Source organism: Catharus ustulatus, chromosome 1 (assembly GCF_009819885.2).
Source record: "Catharus ustulatus isolate bCatUst1 chromosome 1, bCatUst1.pri.v2, whole genome shotgun sequence".
NCBI classification, from domain to species: Eukaryota; Metazoa; Chordata; class Aves; order Passeriformes; family Turdidae; genus Catharus; species Catharus ustulatus.
Genome location: NC_046221.1, coordinates 82,757,764 through 82,771,483, shown reverse-complemented (window position 1 = coordinate 82,771,483; position 13,720 = coordinate 82,757,764). Strand labels below are relative to the sequence as shown.

At 39.6% G+C, this 13,720-nt stretch overlaps 1 protein-coding gene across 1 annotated transcript in view; it reads right to left on the bottom strand.

The window, feature by feature from the left end:
- MYO10 (myosin X) overlaps window positions 1-13,720 on the bottom strand; it is a 166,830-nt gene that overhangs the window by 17,040 nt on the left and 136,070 nt on the right. Inside the window, exons 20-28 of the mRNA XM_033066839.2 lie at window positions 13,384-13,508; window positions 13,136-13,250; window positions 9,984-10,090; window positions 8,821-9,030; window positions 8,492-8,531; window positions 7,158-8,060; window positions 5,810-5,933; window positions 4,258-4,501; window positions 1,684-1,779 (exon numbers count right to left, since the gene is read on the bottom strand). Of these exons, the coding sequence (XP_032922730.1) occupies window positions 1,684-1,779; window positions 4,258-4,501; window positions 5,810-5,933; window positions 7,158-8,060; window positions 8,492-8,531; window positions 8,821-9,030; window positions 9,984-10,090; window positions 13,136-13,250; window positions 13,384-13,508 (1,964 nt within the window). The remainder of the gene's footprint in view (window positions 1-1,683; window positions 1,780-4,257; window positions 4,502-5,809; window positions 5,934-7,157; window positions 8,061-8,491; window positions 8,532-8,820; window positions 9,031-9,983; window positions 10,091-13,135; window positions 13,251-13,383; window positions 13,509-13,720) is intronic.

Genomic DNA, 13,720 nt, shown 5'->3' with positions numbered 1-13,720 from the left:
GCCGCTCCTGAGTGTAAGCCGCATTTCCGGAGTGGGAGCAAAATTTTAGTCAAAATGGTGCGGCTTATAATTGTGAAATTACTCTAAATTACAAAAGACAAAGGCAGACTTTATTTTTGCTTTCTTCCCTCTCAGGACTTCCTTTGTTTTTCAGCTGAGTCCCAGAACACAGAAATAGGGAAAAAGGCTAGGGATTTGAAAGGAATATATCCTCAGCAGTGGCTGCCCACTGAAGCGTTACTTCTTCAATAATAGCAACTCCTCTTCTGGGGGCCTGTGCCATGTTTTTCTCGGTCTTTCCCTTAATTTGAACAAAAAGCAACCTTAGATCCTGATCTAACCCAGGTACAAAATATTTTTTCAATAGCAGATGTGGACCAAACACAGCCCAATGATTCATACTTCATTTTTCACAATGCTTTGTTAAAAAGGCTTTGACTTAAGCGTGTCTGCAAATCCTTACACATCTTCCTCATTAAGTCTTCTGGGATGAGTGAGAAAAAAGAAACAGGAAATACACTGGTAAAAAGTAATTTATTCTGAATGGTTTGTTATTTGTACTATACACAACAAGAGTGTATAGTGTCTCCTCCTCCATCTGTAAGAAAGAAATGAAGGAGATGCATGGCAACAGACAAGTCTGCGCGCTGATAATTGCTTATTGGTCCCTAGGGCAAGCACACAAGTCTGGTAGAAAAGACTTCAACTAAGCCTTCATTTTAAAATATGCTTACACCCCCACAAGAATCTTAACAGTAACTGCTAGAAAGCTCCTTAGTTATTTCAGAGATAACTTTAAGGATACCTAAAAAAATGAGGATGGATTTTGCATTGCTACATCTACACCGGTACTCAGGGTCCTGTGATATAGGAAGGCATTCTACCTTTGCAAAGAACAGAATATGAAAGAACTTTTTAGGCTTCTGAGCAAAGCAGCTCAAGTGATGTTGACAAAGGCCTGTATTCTGGCCTTGGGGCAGTAAGGCAATGGGTAATAAGTTCTGATTACTAAGTTAACTTTATTTAAATGCTTGATTTTTATAGGCAAGCATATTATTATCTTGCATGAACTGTAGCATGGGGATTTTTTTAAAATATGCTCTACAACTGATCTGACAAGTCAGACTTGCTCCTCACCCACCTGCCTCCCCCATGGTTAGATATGGATCCTTTAGCAACAAAAGTAAGACCCTTTTTAAATATGCAGAATGGGAAGCATTCCTCTTATATGGATATGCTTTTGCTCCAAAATGCAGTGACTACATTACAACTTCTATCTGGAAAAATTTTAGGTTCTGCTTAAACAACAGGTCTCATCCCTAATAACAAAGTGCTTAATTTCAGGCAGACAGGGTCTCAAATATTGATTTGTTTAATGCAGCTAAACTCAGCAGGGTAATCCACAAACCAAGCATCAGTAGCAAGGACTGCCTCTCTACAGACAAATTATATTTCAGAAAGCTGATAGTAACACATGGATAACAGCCAAATTCTAGGCAAATTTTCATTGATCTGCCACAAGGTTTCTTCCTCAGCAAGCCTTTCAAACACTGTATTAAATACGATGTGTTTAACACAGCCTGAATATTTTGTGACAGTGGTCAAACAAATTAGTGACAAAGTCAGAATGGCACAGAGGTTAAAGAGGAAAAGAAAAGAATATAGGCCTGATGATTTTCATACCTTGCATCCTCAGGAGATTCAGCAATTAAGTGGTAGGTCCTATCACTCATTATTAGATCAATACCATTTTCTTTGCCTGTATTATCAACAATCTCTCTGAAAAAAAAAGGAAAGCACCAAGATTGAGCATTACAGATTACCAGCATTTTGAAAATTCTGTTCTGCTGAGAAGCACACAAACTACTGATACTTAAAACAACAGCAGTCAGTCTTCATCAGGTTCATTTGCAAGACTCACAATGTGATTTATCAGATCCAGTATTAGTTTGCCAAACTACTGCTGTGTTTTCTGCCTACACAGTACAAATATTCAAACTACTATGAATGTCACTGCACCAAAGTGACCATTCTGTTACCATTTTACCAAGAACTAAAGAAAAAACAAAATATTATCAAAGCCCAAGAGAGGCAAAGATAACTGAGTTAAGAAATGGATATATTTCTGAACTGACTGCATAACCAAGTGATTTTTAGGGTGCTAAAAAGGAAGATGTTGAAAATTGAAAAGTGAAAGCAAACAAAACCTGGATTAGTGATTCTGTGTGGTTATGAATCAGCATAAAGACAATTCCAAACATGATTTCCAGAAAAAGCTGAGCACTCATCTGCTGAAAAATGACGTATTTCTGATTTTTACTTTGGACATCTAAGTATTTATATAAAAACAACTGTGAAGATTTTAGCAATAATTAATGTATGACATTAGATTTCCCTGTAGCTGAAGAAATAAACCTAATATCCTTTTTGCTGCTTTACTGTATTTGTCTGAAGCTTACTATTTCCTTACTGGTTATATTTCCTTATCAGTTATACTATTCTCATAAATCTCTGTCCTATAAACAGTATAAGCAAACTCTGCATAGCAGACTCATGAGGATAATCTATCTGCTATCAGTATCAAAAGCTGTAATTTTGTACTGTTTAATTCCTTCTCTCTCAGTAACCTTGTCCAATAGAATACCTCCCTGTTCCATGTTTTAAGTGAATCAGCCTGAGATTTTAAAAATTGAACAGGTCTCCTAATAGAGAGTAGTGAATATGTGAGTTGCACTGTAGGTTAGGACTGCACTCAGTAAATATTAACATTATCTAGAAAAGTTATTGTTTATTTCTTATGAAATACAGTTCTTTAAATACAAATACCCTTTCTTTTAGCTAATTTATACACAAATAGCCATTGATTGAACCTACATTTCAAACCAGGTTCAGTAACCTTTGTCTTACAATTTTAAAGGTATGTGCAGCAAAGAACATTATAGGGCACAGCCAACGAAGCAATGAGCTAACAACAACAAAAACGAATGATTGATTGAACATATTAGAGAAGACAGGAGCTGCCCAGCAACATCAGCCCTGCCAGGACCTCTGAGAGCAGCTTCTGCTTCAATTTGAAACTTTATACCCAAACTTAGCATAGAGTTTAGCACCTGTGCCTTCTGCTTTTTAAGACTAATGTGCTTCTGCAATAAACAACTTTATAGCAACTATTAACTGCTTTGCTCATTGAAAAAGAAAACCTGATAAATAGTACTTAGAGCATCAAAAACTTAACCCCACAATTAGAAAAATATGCTAAATAAATGCTATGGTACATGAGATGGAGGCAAATCTAGTTTTAACTAAAAAAAAAGGTAGGATCTTCAGCTTCTATTCAGAGATTTACTTGACTGCCAACAGCCCATTGGTTTTTCAGGAGCAAGTTAGGATTCTTACTGAAACTCTTTTCTGTCCTACTTGAAATCAGGCTCAAGCCAGGACTGCCAAGAAAAGATTAATCAAAGATTTCAATTTAGTTTAAGCTTTCTAAAGCTTAAAGTTACATACAAATTGGATAGCTGCAGATTACAAGGCACAGAGCGGAATTGAGTGTTACTAACCATTTCTGTTTCCCTCTACTTTGAATGAAAGTTTAGGTACACTTTATAAAGCACACTTTAATTTTTAAATTAGATAAATAATTCTAAATTGTTTAAAAGGAAAAATACCATCCAGTAGAAATTTTTTCTGCATGCTTCAGGAAGTGTAATTCTTAGGTTTATGAAACTTCAGTTAACAAAACTAAGTTATTAGGTTTAGTAATCTTGTTTTTTTAATGAATATATGCATTTTAAAGACTTTTCTACACTACCACAATTATTTAAAGCATGAAAAAAAATCTAAATACATACAGAAGATTCAGCTTTGACCCATGCGAACTTCAATATACTCAGGGCCTATTAATTCCACCCTCTTCATTCTGGGTTTGCCTGCAGCTACAGACTTGGCAACATGCCCCGATTTGCCTTGGGAATCATTACAGACTAAGTAGGGCCTCTAATCTGGGAGAAAGCATAGATGGGTTCATTACAGCAGCATTTTTCTGAAGTATTTGGCACTGGCTTTGCTCTGGAGCACTCTCTAGACTTAAGAGAGAGCCAACTAAGGACAACACTCGCTTTCACAAACTTCACCACACACACACCCTCCTGCTTGCATTCACAGAATTTGTAGGCAGGGCACTCAATGTCTTCCCAGACTGAGCCCCAAGCACTACTTAGAAGGAACCATGGCTAACATAAAACCATGTAAACCTACTTGGCAGTTCGGACATCCATGGCACCCTTCAGCTTTTCTTCACTGTCATTTTCAAAGTACATCAACTTGGACTGTCTGAGAACAAACCATCTTTTCTTCCAGTTCCTTCTGGAAAGTGTGGATGATCCACCCCCTTTTTTGTGAAGCCAACCCTGCTTAAGTGCTTCCTGCTTAGAACGAAACCACAGGAAGGTCTCATCTTTCAGGACACACCAGCGTCGCTTCCATGTGTTGATTAAGCCACCTGGCAAGAGAGACAAATGTGGGTTTATATGCAGTTAAAACAAACAGCTATATCATAAAACAGATGCTGTGAACAGCACCAAAACTGGGAGGTGCTGACCAACAACACTGCAGTTAAACTGAGTCTCTCTTTTGAGGCTGTAAGCCACAGAACCTCATTTTTTGCATATCCTTATGGCCACCAACATTATTGTCAATCTAAACACCCTTAAATTATAAATTGTTGTAAGTCTCTGTATTACAAAAACATATCTAACATACATATAATTACATGTAAATATGCATAACATATGTATAATAATAGATTACTGAAAAGTCTTGCTGCACATGAGAATCTGATCTTTAAGGCAGCTTTCAACGTATTTCAATGACAATCTAGAAAAGATTTAGCATTAAGCTCTTTCCTCTCTCCAGGTTATTATAAGGTAATGATGTTTAACTCAAAACCACAAAACCTGGCAAAGCTGTGTTTCGAGTACGAAATACACTGGTGTGAGCTCACTGACACCCACGGCCACCCATTGGCCACGGAGTGGGCAATGCACTTTGTACTGGAGTTATATCACAATCATAACCTTAATCAAACTGACAAGCTTCTGTCATCCCACAAAAACTGACTGCTAGGTGTGTCAGACAGTAAAAGCCATGCTACTGTCAACTGCATTATTTTTCACATAAACTTTGTGGTGTGTACACTCATGACTGTTCCTATTCCAGAAACATAAAGTACACTATAGTGATGAAATTATAAAAGGATTCAGCTAGATTACAATTTGCTATCAATCATCAGAACATAAACTCAAGAATTTTAAGCAGAAAAGTCCTGTGTCTATTCTTTCATAATCTCTCACACCCCTTTGTTACATGTAACCTTCTTCATGTCCTCCAGATCCAAAGTGAAATTTGACTAAGGTCAGTAAAATTGGTCTGCAATGTAGAATGCCGTCTATGTTACAAGGTTTTGAGAGCAGGAATCAGCTTTCCTCAAAAGTTGTTACAATTTGACTTTGTGAGTTATTTTTCTGTATTTATACTGAATATTTAATTGTTTGCAAGCCAGCAAAGATGTAAGATGAAACAGAGGCAGCCCAAAATACTGATCTTTTTTTTTTTGCAGAGGGGATAAAAATTGCTAGATGCAAGCCACTGCAAGTAACTTAAGGTGAGAACAGCTTAAATTAAAAAGTCACTTTTCCATCACCCTTTGAAAAATGAGAAAATAGCTTAACTCTACAGGAATTGGAATGTAATACACAATAAATATTTCTGGTTATTTTGTCTATTTAGCAAATTCTGATTGATCCAGTACCTTTCATGTACAGAAAACTGTGAAAGTAGGGCAGGCTGACACAGCTATAGACTGAATCCCTCCGGTAGGAAAGTTCATCATCTGTATCAAACCTGGAGTCAAAATCTTCTTCACTGTCTTCAAACTACACAAGAAAGGAAAGAAAGGTCATAATCTCTCAGAGTTTAGATCAAGTTAGTTTAGAAGACTCTAGCTAAAGCATTTTATCGTGTATTGGAAGGACATGATTCCTCATTGGTTTTCACCCAGCTAACAAGGAAGGAGCACATTGTAGTAAGCTGCAGCTTGAGCTGTTTGATTACACAACAAATCTGTGTAAAAGCTTTGTAGTTGCTCAGGAAAAATATCCCTTTGCAAGAGTATGGTAAGCTACCTTGTACTACTTGCCCCCATCACTGAAATGCTGTGAGGAACAGCTTAAAAAAATACTGAAAAAGAAACACTGCACAAGCTGTGATACTAGCTTTCCGTCACCCCAGAAAGTCAGAATTTCTGTTCTGTATCTGACACACATCCAGAGTCATGCAGCAGGAAGGCATCCTCAACAAAGATACTGAAAGTGGTTTTTTCTCAGGCAAGAACTGTGGACTTATTCCAACACTCACGATGGCTCTTGGACTGGTTATCACTGCCTCAAATGTAGTAAGATATTATATCATTAAAGTCTCCCTATAAACAAGTCAGTGCTCCTGAAATACCTTTTCACTTTCCCAATCAGACAGTCTCTCAGAAACATTGGGCTAGTGGTAGAGGAAATCATATTCTTTCAAAAATATTTGTAGAAGGAAATCCCACAGTATACTCAGCAAACAGCACTGAAAAATTTCTCTGCAGAATGTCTGTCTGCCTCAATAATTTAAACATTTTCCATTGCATGAACTTTACTCTCCAAAAAATCTTAAAATATATCTCGCATGTCAGGGACTTCTGCAAGCATCTTATTCTTCAATACTCTTCCAACTTGCACATATAACTAAACTTGGTTTTCCTGAAATCAATTCCCCAACATGCCACCTGGTACCCCAACTCCAAACACATGCACAGAGAACTTCGCTGTGCACTGAGCTCCTCAGCAAGCAACACACAGTGCTGCATTAAAGCAGTTAAAACCATATCTGTGCAGAAGCCCAGGACTGCAAACAGCAACTGAGCTGCCTCTAACTCTAATGCAGTCACCCCAGTGGCACCTAGATGGCAACAGACCACTATTTCCATAGGCACTCTGAGCAAATCAAGCTACACAGTGTTTTCTAAGAACAGCTATAGTGAGTCTATTGCTGCACAGCAGGGAAAAAAAATATCAGAAAGCACCCATCAATTACTAGACAATAAAAACATTGCTACTTACAGAAGATTGAGCTCCCTCAGAGCTGAACCGGTATGCTCCAGAGCTATTGTACGTCCCCACTGAACAGCGGTAGTCCGGTGACCACTGGCTGCTGTGCGAGTTAGAGAAGGTCACGCTGCTGCCAGAAGTGATAGCACCATCTTCGTAATCGTCCTGGTCATAATCATAGTCTCCATCAGGAGAAATAAGTTCCACAGAATTTGGGGGTCTGCAGGACACATTTTCTGGCATGCAGTACGTGGATTCGCCACTTGAAGAGTTCTGGAGGCTCACTGTGTCATGGGCAGGAGGAATGACCATGGTGTCGCTGGCAGTAGGAATTGTTGGCACCACAGTATCATTCATATAAGGATCCTCTTCTGAGGAATCATCGCTTGTTCTGATGCCACTGGTCCTTTGATCAGAATGGCCATGCTCACTCGGGTTGGGTGAATCCTTAAATGCATCATCATCGGCTTCAAAGCCCTCATCTACCTCCTCCTCAGGATATGGCTGGCTGAAGTTAAAATTGGGCTTTTCACTGCAGGCATTTCCAGTCTGTTCAGCCAGCTCAGCAGGATACCCACTGCCCACAGAGAGAGACCTCTCAATGTTTCGGACACATTCGTCAATCTCATCAAAGTTCAGAGATTCCAGGAACTCCTGTGCTGCTCGACATGCTTCATCCTCGAGCCGCCGGAGCTCCTCATCTCGACGCTGCTGCAGCCTCTGTAATGAAGCCTCTGTCAAGGACAGCTCCTGCTGCTTCTTCACACGCTGCAGGTCTTCGATTTCTTTTTCCAGACGCAGGATTTCTTCCACCTGCCTGCTTTCTTTCTGCTTCTCCACCTCCTGCTTCAGCTCTGCCTCCTTTTGAGCTTTCTCAATGGCAGCCAATTCTTGCTTCTTTCTTTCTTCTTCAGCCTGCATAAAAATAAAATTAAACAAAATAAAATCAAGTTAGGCCGCTAAATGCAAACTTTTTAAAAAAAATTTATTTCTAAAGCTCTAAACTCTACCATCCTCATTCATTTAAAGGAGTCCTATCTTCATATCAGCAAGAATTGAAAAGGAAAGAAAAAGAAAAAAATTAAAGCATGATTACATTTGCCCAGAGATAGCTGAACAGAAGTCCAAGTATGTGCAGATAATTCAATCTTTGCCAGAAATTAAACGAAGCATCAGGTGAAAGAAATTTTCATGCAAACTATATTGAGTTTCCTTTGACTTTATCTGCCAGCTCCTGTAATTAGTTTAGTTTTAATGCTACAGGTACCTTTCTTTTATTTTTTTAATTGTTGGGTTGAGATACTCAAATAAACAGGGTGGCTGAAAGCATTAAGAATATCATTTACCTGCTGGGCAAGTCGCTCTGCTTCTTGCCTTTGTCTTTCCCTAAAAGTGAGTCAAGAATAAAAGTCAGTCAGTCAAGCTCAACATAAGCTCATCACATTCCTTTGCTACAGCAATAGCTCAGCTTACAGAGATCATCTGCCACTGGGAGAAGGCAGCCAAAAATAAGGTCACAACGAATATGTCTCTGAAGATGAAACTACCATGATAGCTATATGTGTCTTTTAGCAAAATAGCAAAGGTTTCCAAAATCACTTGTTCAAGAATAGCCTGAAATTTCAGGCATCTATTACAGCACAGGCAGGAGACTGATGTAAGCCAGAGACTGCACCTTTCTTCCTCCTCTTTTCTTCTTTCCTCCTCTTGTCTCCGCTTCTCCTCCAGCCGCTCCCTGTAAACACGCCGAGCGAGCTGGCCTCGACGCTGCTTCTGAAGGACTGTGGCTGCTTTCTTCAGGCACAGGAACTTCTTCCTTCCACTGAATGCTCTGTAGTTCTTCTGTATCACAACCACATAGTAGAGAACCTTTCTATACCGCTTTCTGGGGGGAGAAAATAAAGAAGCAAACTTGTAATGTAACAGCTGGGGGGGATCTTGCCATGGTGACCTGCAATAGTGAGCCCATGATAGTTCTAGCTCTGTGATCATTCCCCTACTGTTCACATTCTTCTCCCTTTGATAAGCAAGATTCTCTCATTTCTTGACAGCACCATGTGTGTCTTCTTTAAGGAAATGCACATCTTACATGTTCTTATGCCAAGAAGATGCTAAAAACACACACAATTCTGTGTGTGCACACATGCAGAGAAAGAATATATATAGTCATCCCACATCTCTGAAAAGAAGGACCATGTACAGCAGGATAGCTGGCATTAAAAAGGGATATTGTTTTTAAGTAACATACTGTCAGAATATAAGAACAGGGCTAATAAGCACATGAAAAGAAACTACCTCATTATGCAAATAAGATTCCTTAAACTGCCATAAACTGACTTGTAGAAAAAGCAGAGAAATAAATAGATGGGATGAACAACTCCACTTAACACATAATGCATGAAGCCAGGTAAACAAGTCAAACATTAATCAGTAACATAAAGTCTTGGTTCTCCAAAAACAAAATGGATTATTTCTATTTTCCTTCTGTTTTCTTACTATGAAGGAGCAAAGATAAATCAGGATCTCAGCTGGTGACTTGGGGCAGCCCTCCTAGGTGCTATCCAACTAGAGTTCCTATCACGGCTCTAATGCCATGATACAATCAGATGGATACTGGCTGACCTCCAAATTTTTGTATTGTCCTATTCATTACATTAAAACAATTCAAACTTTGCATTATTCATGGGTATTTTCAGCTGCTGTTTTCAAAAGCCACTTACAGGACTTGAATGACTGGCCCCTATGAAAAGTTGAGAATTGTGTCAGAAGGATTTAACTTCTTGACAACTCATCCATTTGTTTCAAATCCTGACTACTAATATTCTCACAGTCACTTACCGGGCTGCATACCCCAAGATGTGTGCTCGGATGATCATTGCTGCCTTGGTGACTTCCACCTCTCGCTGTTTCTCCAACTTGTGTTCCAAGGACTCCCGGAGAAACACCTACATAAGAAAACTTCTGGCTTAACAAATTTTGGTGAGCATCATACTTAAGGGAAAGCCAGCTCAGTCCAAGCAGCAAGACTCAGCTTTGAATTCAGAGAGAAATGTACTATTTCCGCAGCAGAAAAAACAAAATGTACTCCTCTTAAAAAAAAACCACCTGCAGATGATCCTCTAACTTTGGATTTCTGTGGGAAGGGTCAGATCACTCTATTATAACTTTTAATTAGGAGCAGAGTTTTTCCAAATGTAACATAATTACTGGATTCATTAAACAGCCTTTCCCACCAGAGTAACACAGACCAAAGAAGCTGCAAGACTTTAGCATGAACTTTCTAATCAGAGCAGCAGAAATACCACCCTGATAATTTACTGTTTCACAGGCACATCAGGTTCCACAACCCCTTACAAAGCCTGCTGCTTCCAAAGACATTGCTACAGGACTGCAGAAGGAGGCAGAAATGAGAGTGCTTCCATGTTCACATCGACTCAACTGTGTTTTCCTGTGGCTACATGGAGAGAGCTGTGGGGGGCAGCCACCCTCCCACAGGCAGAATGCTTCCCAGGCTTTCTTCCAAGCACTAACGTGGATCATTCACCTGTACTTTAGCACATGGCACTGACATAAACTGAGCTAACATAGCCTATTTTGCCTTAAATGAGTAAAACTGCCTCTCCAGTCAAGCAGGGGCATGGGGGAGGCAGCTTCCCTCTCCCACCTGTCTTGACATCTGCTCTTTACCACACACTCACATAGTGGTGAGCTATCTGCTGTCAGCGCTTTTTCCACCTCTTCTCAACTTTTCTTTTTTAAAGGCCAAGTATGCTGGTGTCAGCTATGGGTGACAACAGCCTGGCATGCTGCTGCCTAACACATGGGCAGCTGGAAATAGCCGGTTCAGTGACACTTTGTTTATGCAGGATGAGAGCCAGGCTGCACACCACAACGTGGGGATGGGGAAAGCTCATGGACACAGTGGGCTCTGCTAAGGGAGGAGGGCTGCAAAGCCATCAGAAAGCAGGAATGCATCTTTGAGGTGCTGGGTTTTTTCTTTTTATGTGAAAAAATCCCTCAAAACCCAACCAAAAAATCCCTCGCTCCCTCACTCCCCCCGCCCCCGCAAAAAAAACCAAAACAATACAAAAACCCAAACAATCCAATGGACTTTTGGGGGTGTTTACATGCACAAGAAGCTGTTTTTTTCTCTGTGTTTAGGAGCAAAAGAGCCCATTGTCAAAGCCAAAGCAGCACTCTTGAGAGGTGCAGTTGTGAGTTTTGAACAAAGCTAGAAAGGGACTTTATAGCACAAATAACCCAAGAAACAGGAGCAGAAAAGGTCCCACAGAAAGTCGTGAAATCCCAATGTCAGAGCTGCACTGGGTAGCTCTTTCTGTGTGAAGTTTTCCCTCATGGAAAAAATCTTCTCTTTCATTCAGTGGGCAATCTTTCTTTGCTTTACACACAAGCTTTCAAAAACACAACAAAATTATTCAGAAAAGCATTCAGCTACTTCTGGAACAAACATAGGTGGTAAGCAGATGTTAAGCTAAGGCTAATATCTTTTCCTGACCAGGTACATTGCAGCATGAGATGTAAAAGACAAGGAAAAAAAATCACACCGAAGCCAAATCATTGCAATGCCATTATTATCCCTTTAAAATAATATAGGGGCAGGATAGTGCCTCATCCCATGGTCAGTCTGAAAGCAGTGTCCTCTTGTGCTCTCCTCCTGTTTATGCAGTCTCACAAATGTGCAGGCAGCTCCTGGGGGAGGATGAGCCCAGGCCACAGTAAGGGAAGTTACAACAGAGCTCTGGCTCCTGCCAAGGTCCTGATGAGCAGTTGATAAACATGTGTCCCTAAGATGCCAAAGTATTCTCCAGGGTCCATGCATAAATACTGTAAATACTGTTAACATGCTACATTTGAAATAGAATGGGATGCATAGCCCAGCTCTGCATCCAGATGTGTTATTTGTAAGCCATTGGCTACAAAAATGGGATGGAAGATGACATCAACTGCCATCAGAATATTTCTGATTCTTTCTTCTTTTTTACAGTAACTGTAAGATGATTGAAACAACTTTCCCAATGTAAATCCAAGAGTCCTTAAGCATACAGTGGAAGAGAAGAAACCCTTCCAAACCATCCAGTTGTGGGGAGAAAAGGAGGAAGGGAAGAACATTTCCTACAGAAATCAATCAGATTTTACAAAATATATTTGCTACCTTATGGCACTAAAAAGCATTTTTAAAAGTTTTTAATATTTAGGAGATCTCAAATCCCAAAATGAGGAATCTTCTCCCAAGTCTGCAATGCTTTCACATAATTTGCTGAAATCCAAAAGCACAAATCACAAGCTGTTGTCTACAACCAAACTTGCAAAATGAGCATGTAAAAAACCACCTTGATTGTTTTATTTCTCAAATTAAAATGAGATTATTTAATTTATTTTAATATAATTTAAATTTCTTTTCTTTAAAGAAAAAAAATGTGGGCAAAGTTCACATTATCTGGTAGAACACATATCAAGGTCTAATGTACCTCTGGAAAAGACTCTCAGACTACTATGGCAAACACACTTGGAGCTCAATTCTGCCATATGAACACTGGCTAAAATTCTTCCCCCTGACCTCTGCCACTGAAGAGGTGTTGGTTAGGTCGGTTTACTAGCACTAGCTCCCTGCAGAACAAAAGTGTTACCCCATGTTCCATACTTCTAAAAATGAAAAAAATCCAAATACTGCATCTTAAGTTCTGATCCTTACCAGTGCTACCACTTGTGAGCAGTGACAGAAAATTCAGGTGGACTCTCTCTGTGATGAAATCACCAGTCAGTTTCTAAGTGCCTTAGACAGCAAATTCCTCAGCACAACCATTAGTTGTTGCTTTAAGAGTTTCAAGAGCACCAACAGGCACGCACAGCTTCTTTAAAGGCCAGAAGTAATTACCATTAGAACTACATCTCTGTAGCTGTGCAGTGTAAATCCTGCCCCCTCAGCTTTACACACCAGCACCACAACATGCACAGTCAGGTTATTTTACCTTATTTTTTCCAAGTTGCCATTCAGTGCTTGTGCTGTCATACAGACGAAGTAAGACGGCACATTTCTCATTTAAATCTTCAGGGAGAGTTAAGTTTCTCATGAGGACTTTATACCTGGCAACCAAAAAGTATTTATTGCTTCATTTAAGAGAGTAAGTTCTATTTTTGCCATATGATTCTTTTTTACTTTTATTCCTCAACATGGGAATATTGACTTACACTTGAGTCCACAAGCCAATGTGTTTACCTTTTATAAAAGTCTTGAAAGGGCCTCCGGACTGGGAAACCAGCCCTCCGAATCCTGACTGTCTCCAACATCCCAGAATAGCGCAGCTGGTTGAGCACCACTGTCTGATCAAACTGGTCTGGCATCTGAAATGAGCAGGTTCAAAACAACAATTTTAATAGCAATGGTTAGAGTTGTCAGAGGAAATAAAGAAGGCAGATTGTATGAATCTGAAATGCACAAAGCCTAACAACTGGCTACACAATGTCTTAAAGGATATTAGCAGTTCTGAGCATATAAAAATACCTACAGAATGGAAATCACAGGTTAATTACCGAACATAATTTCCACAGACAGA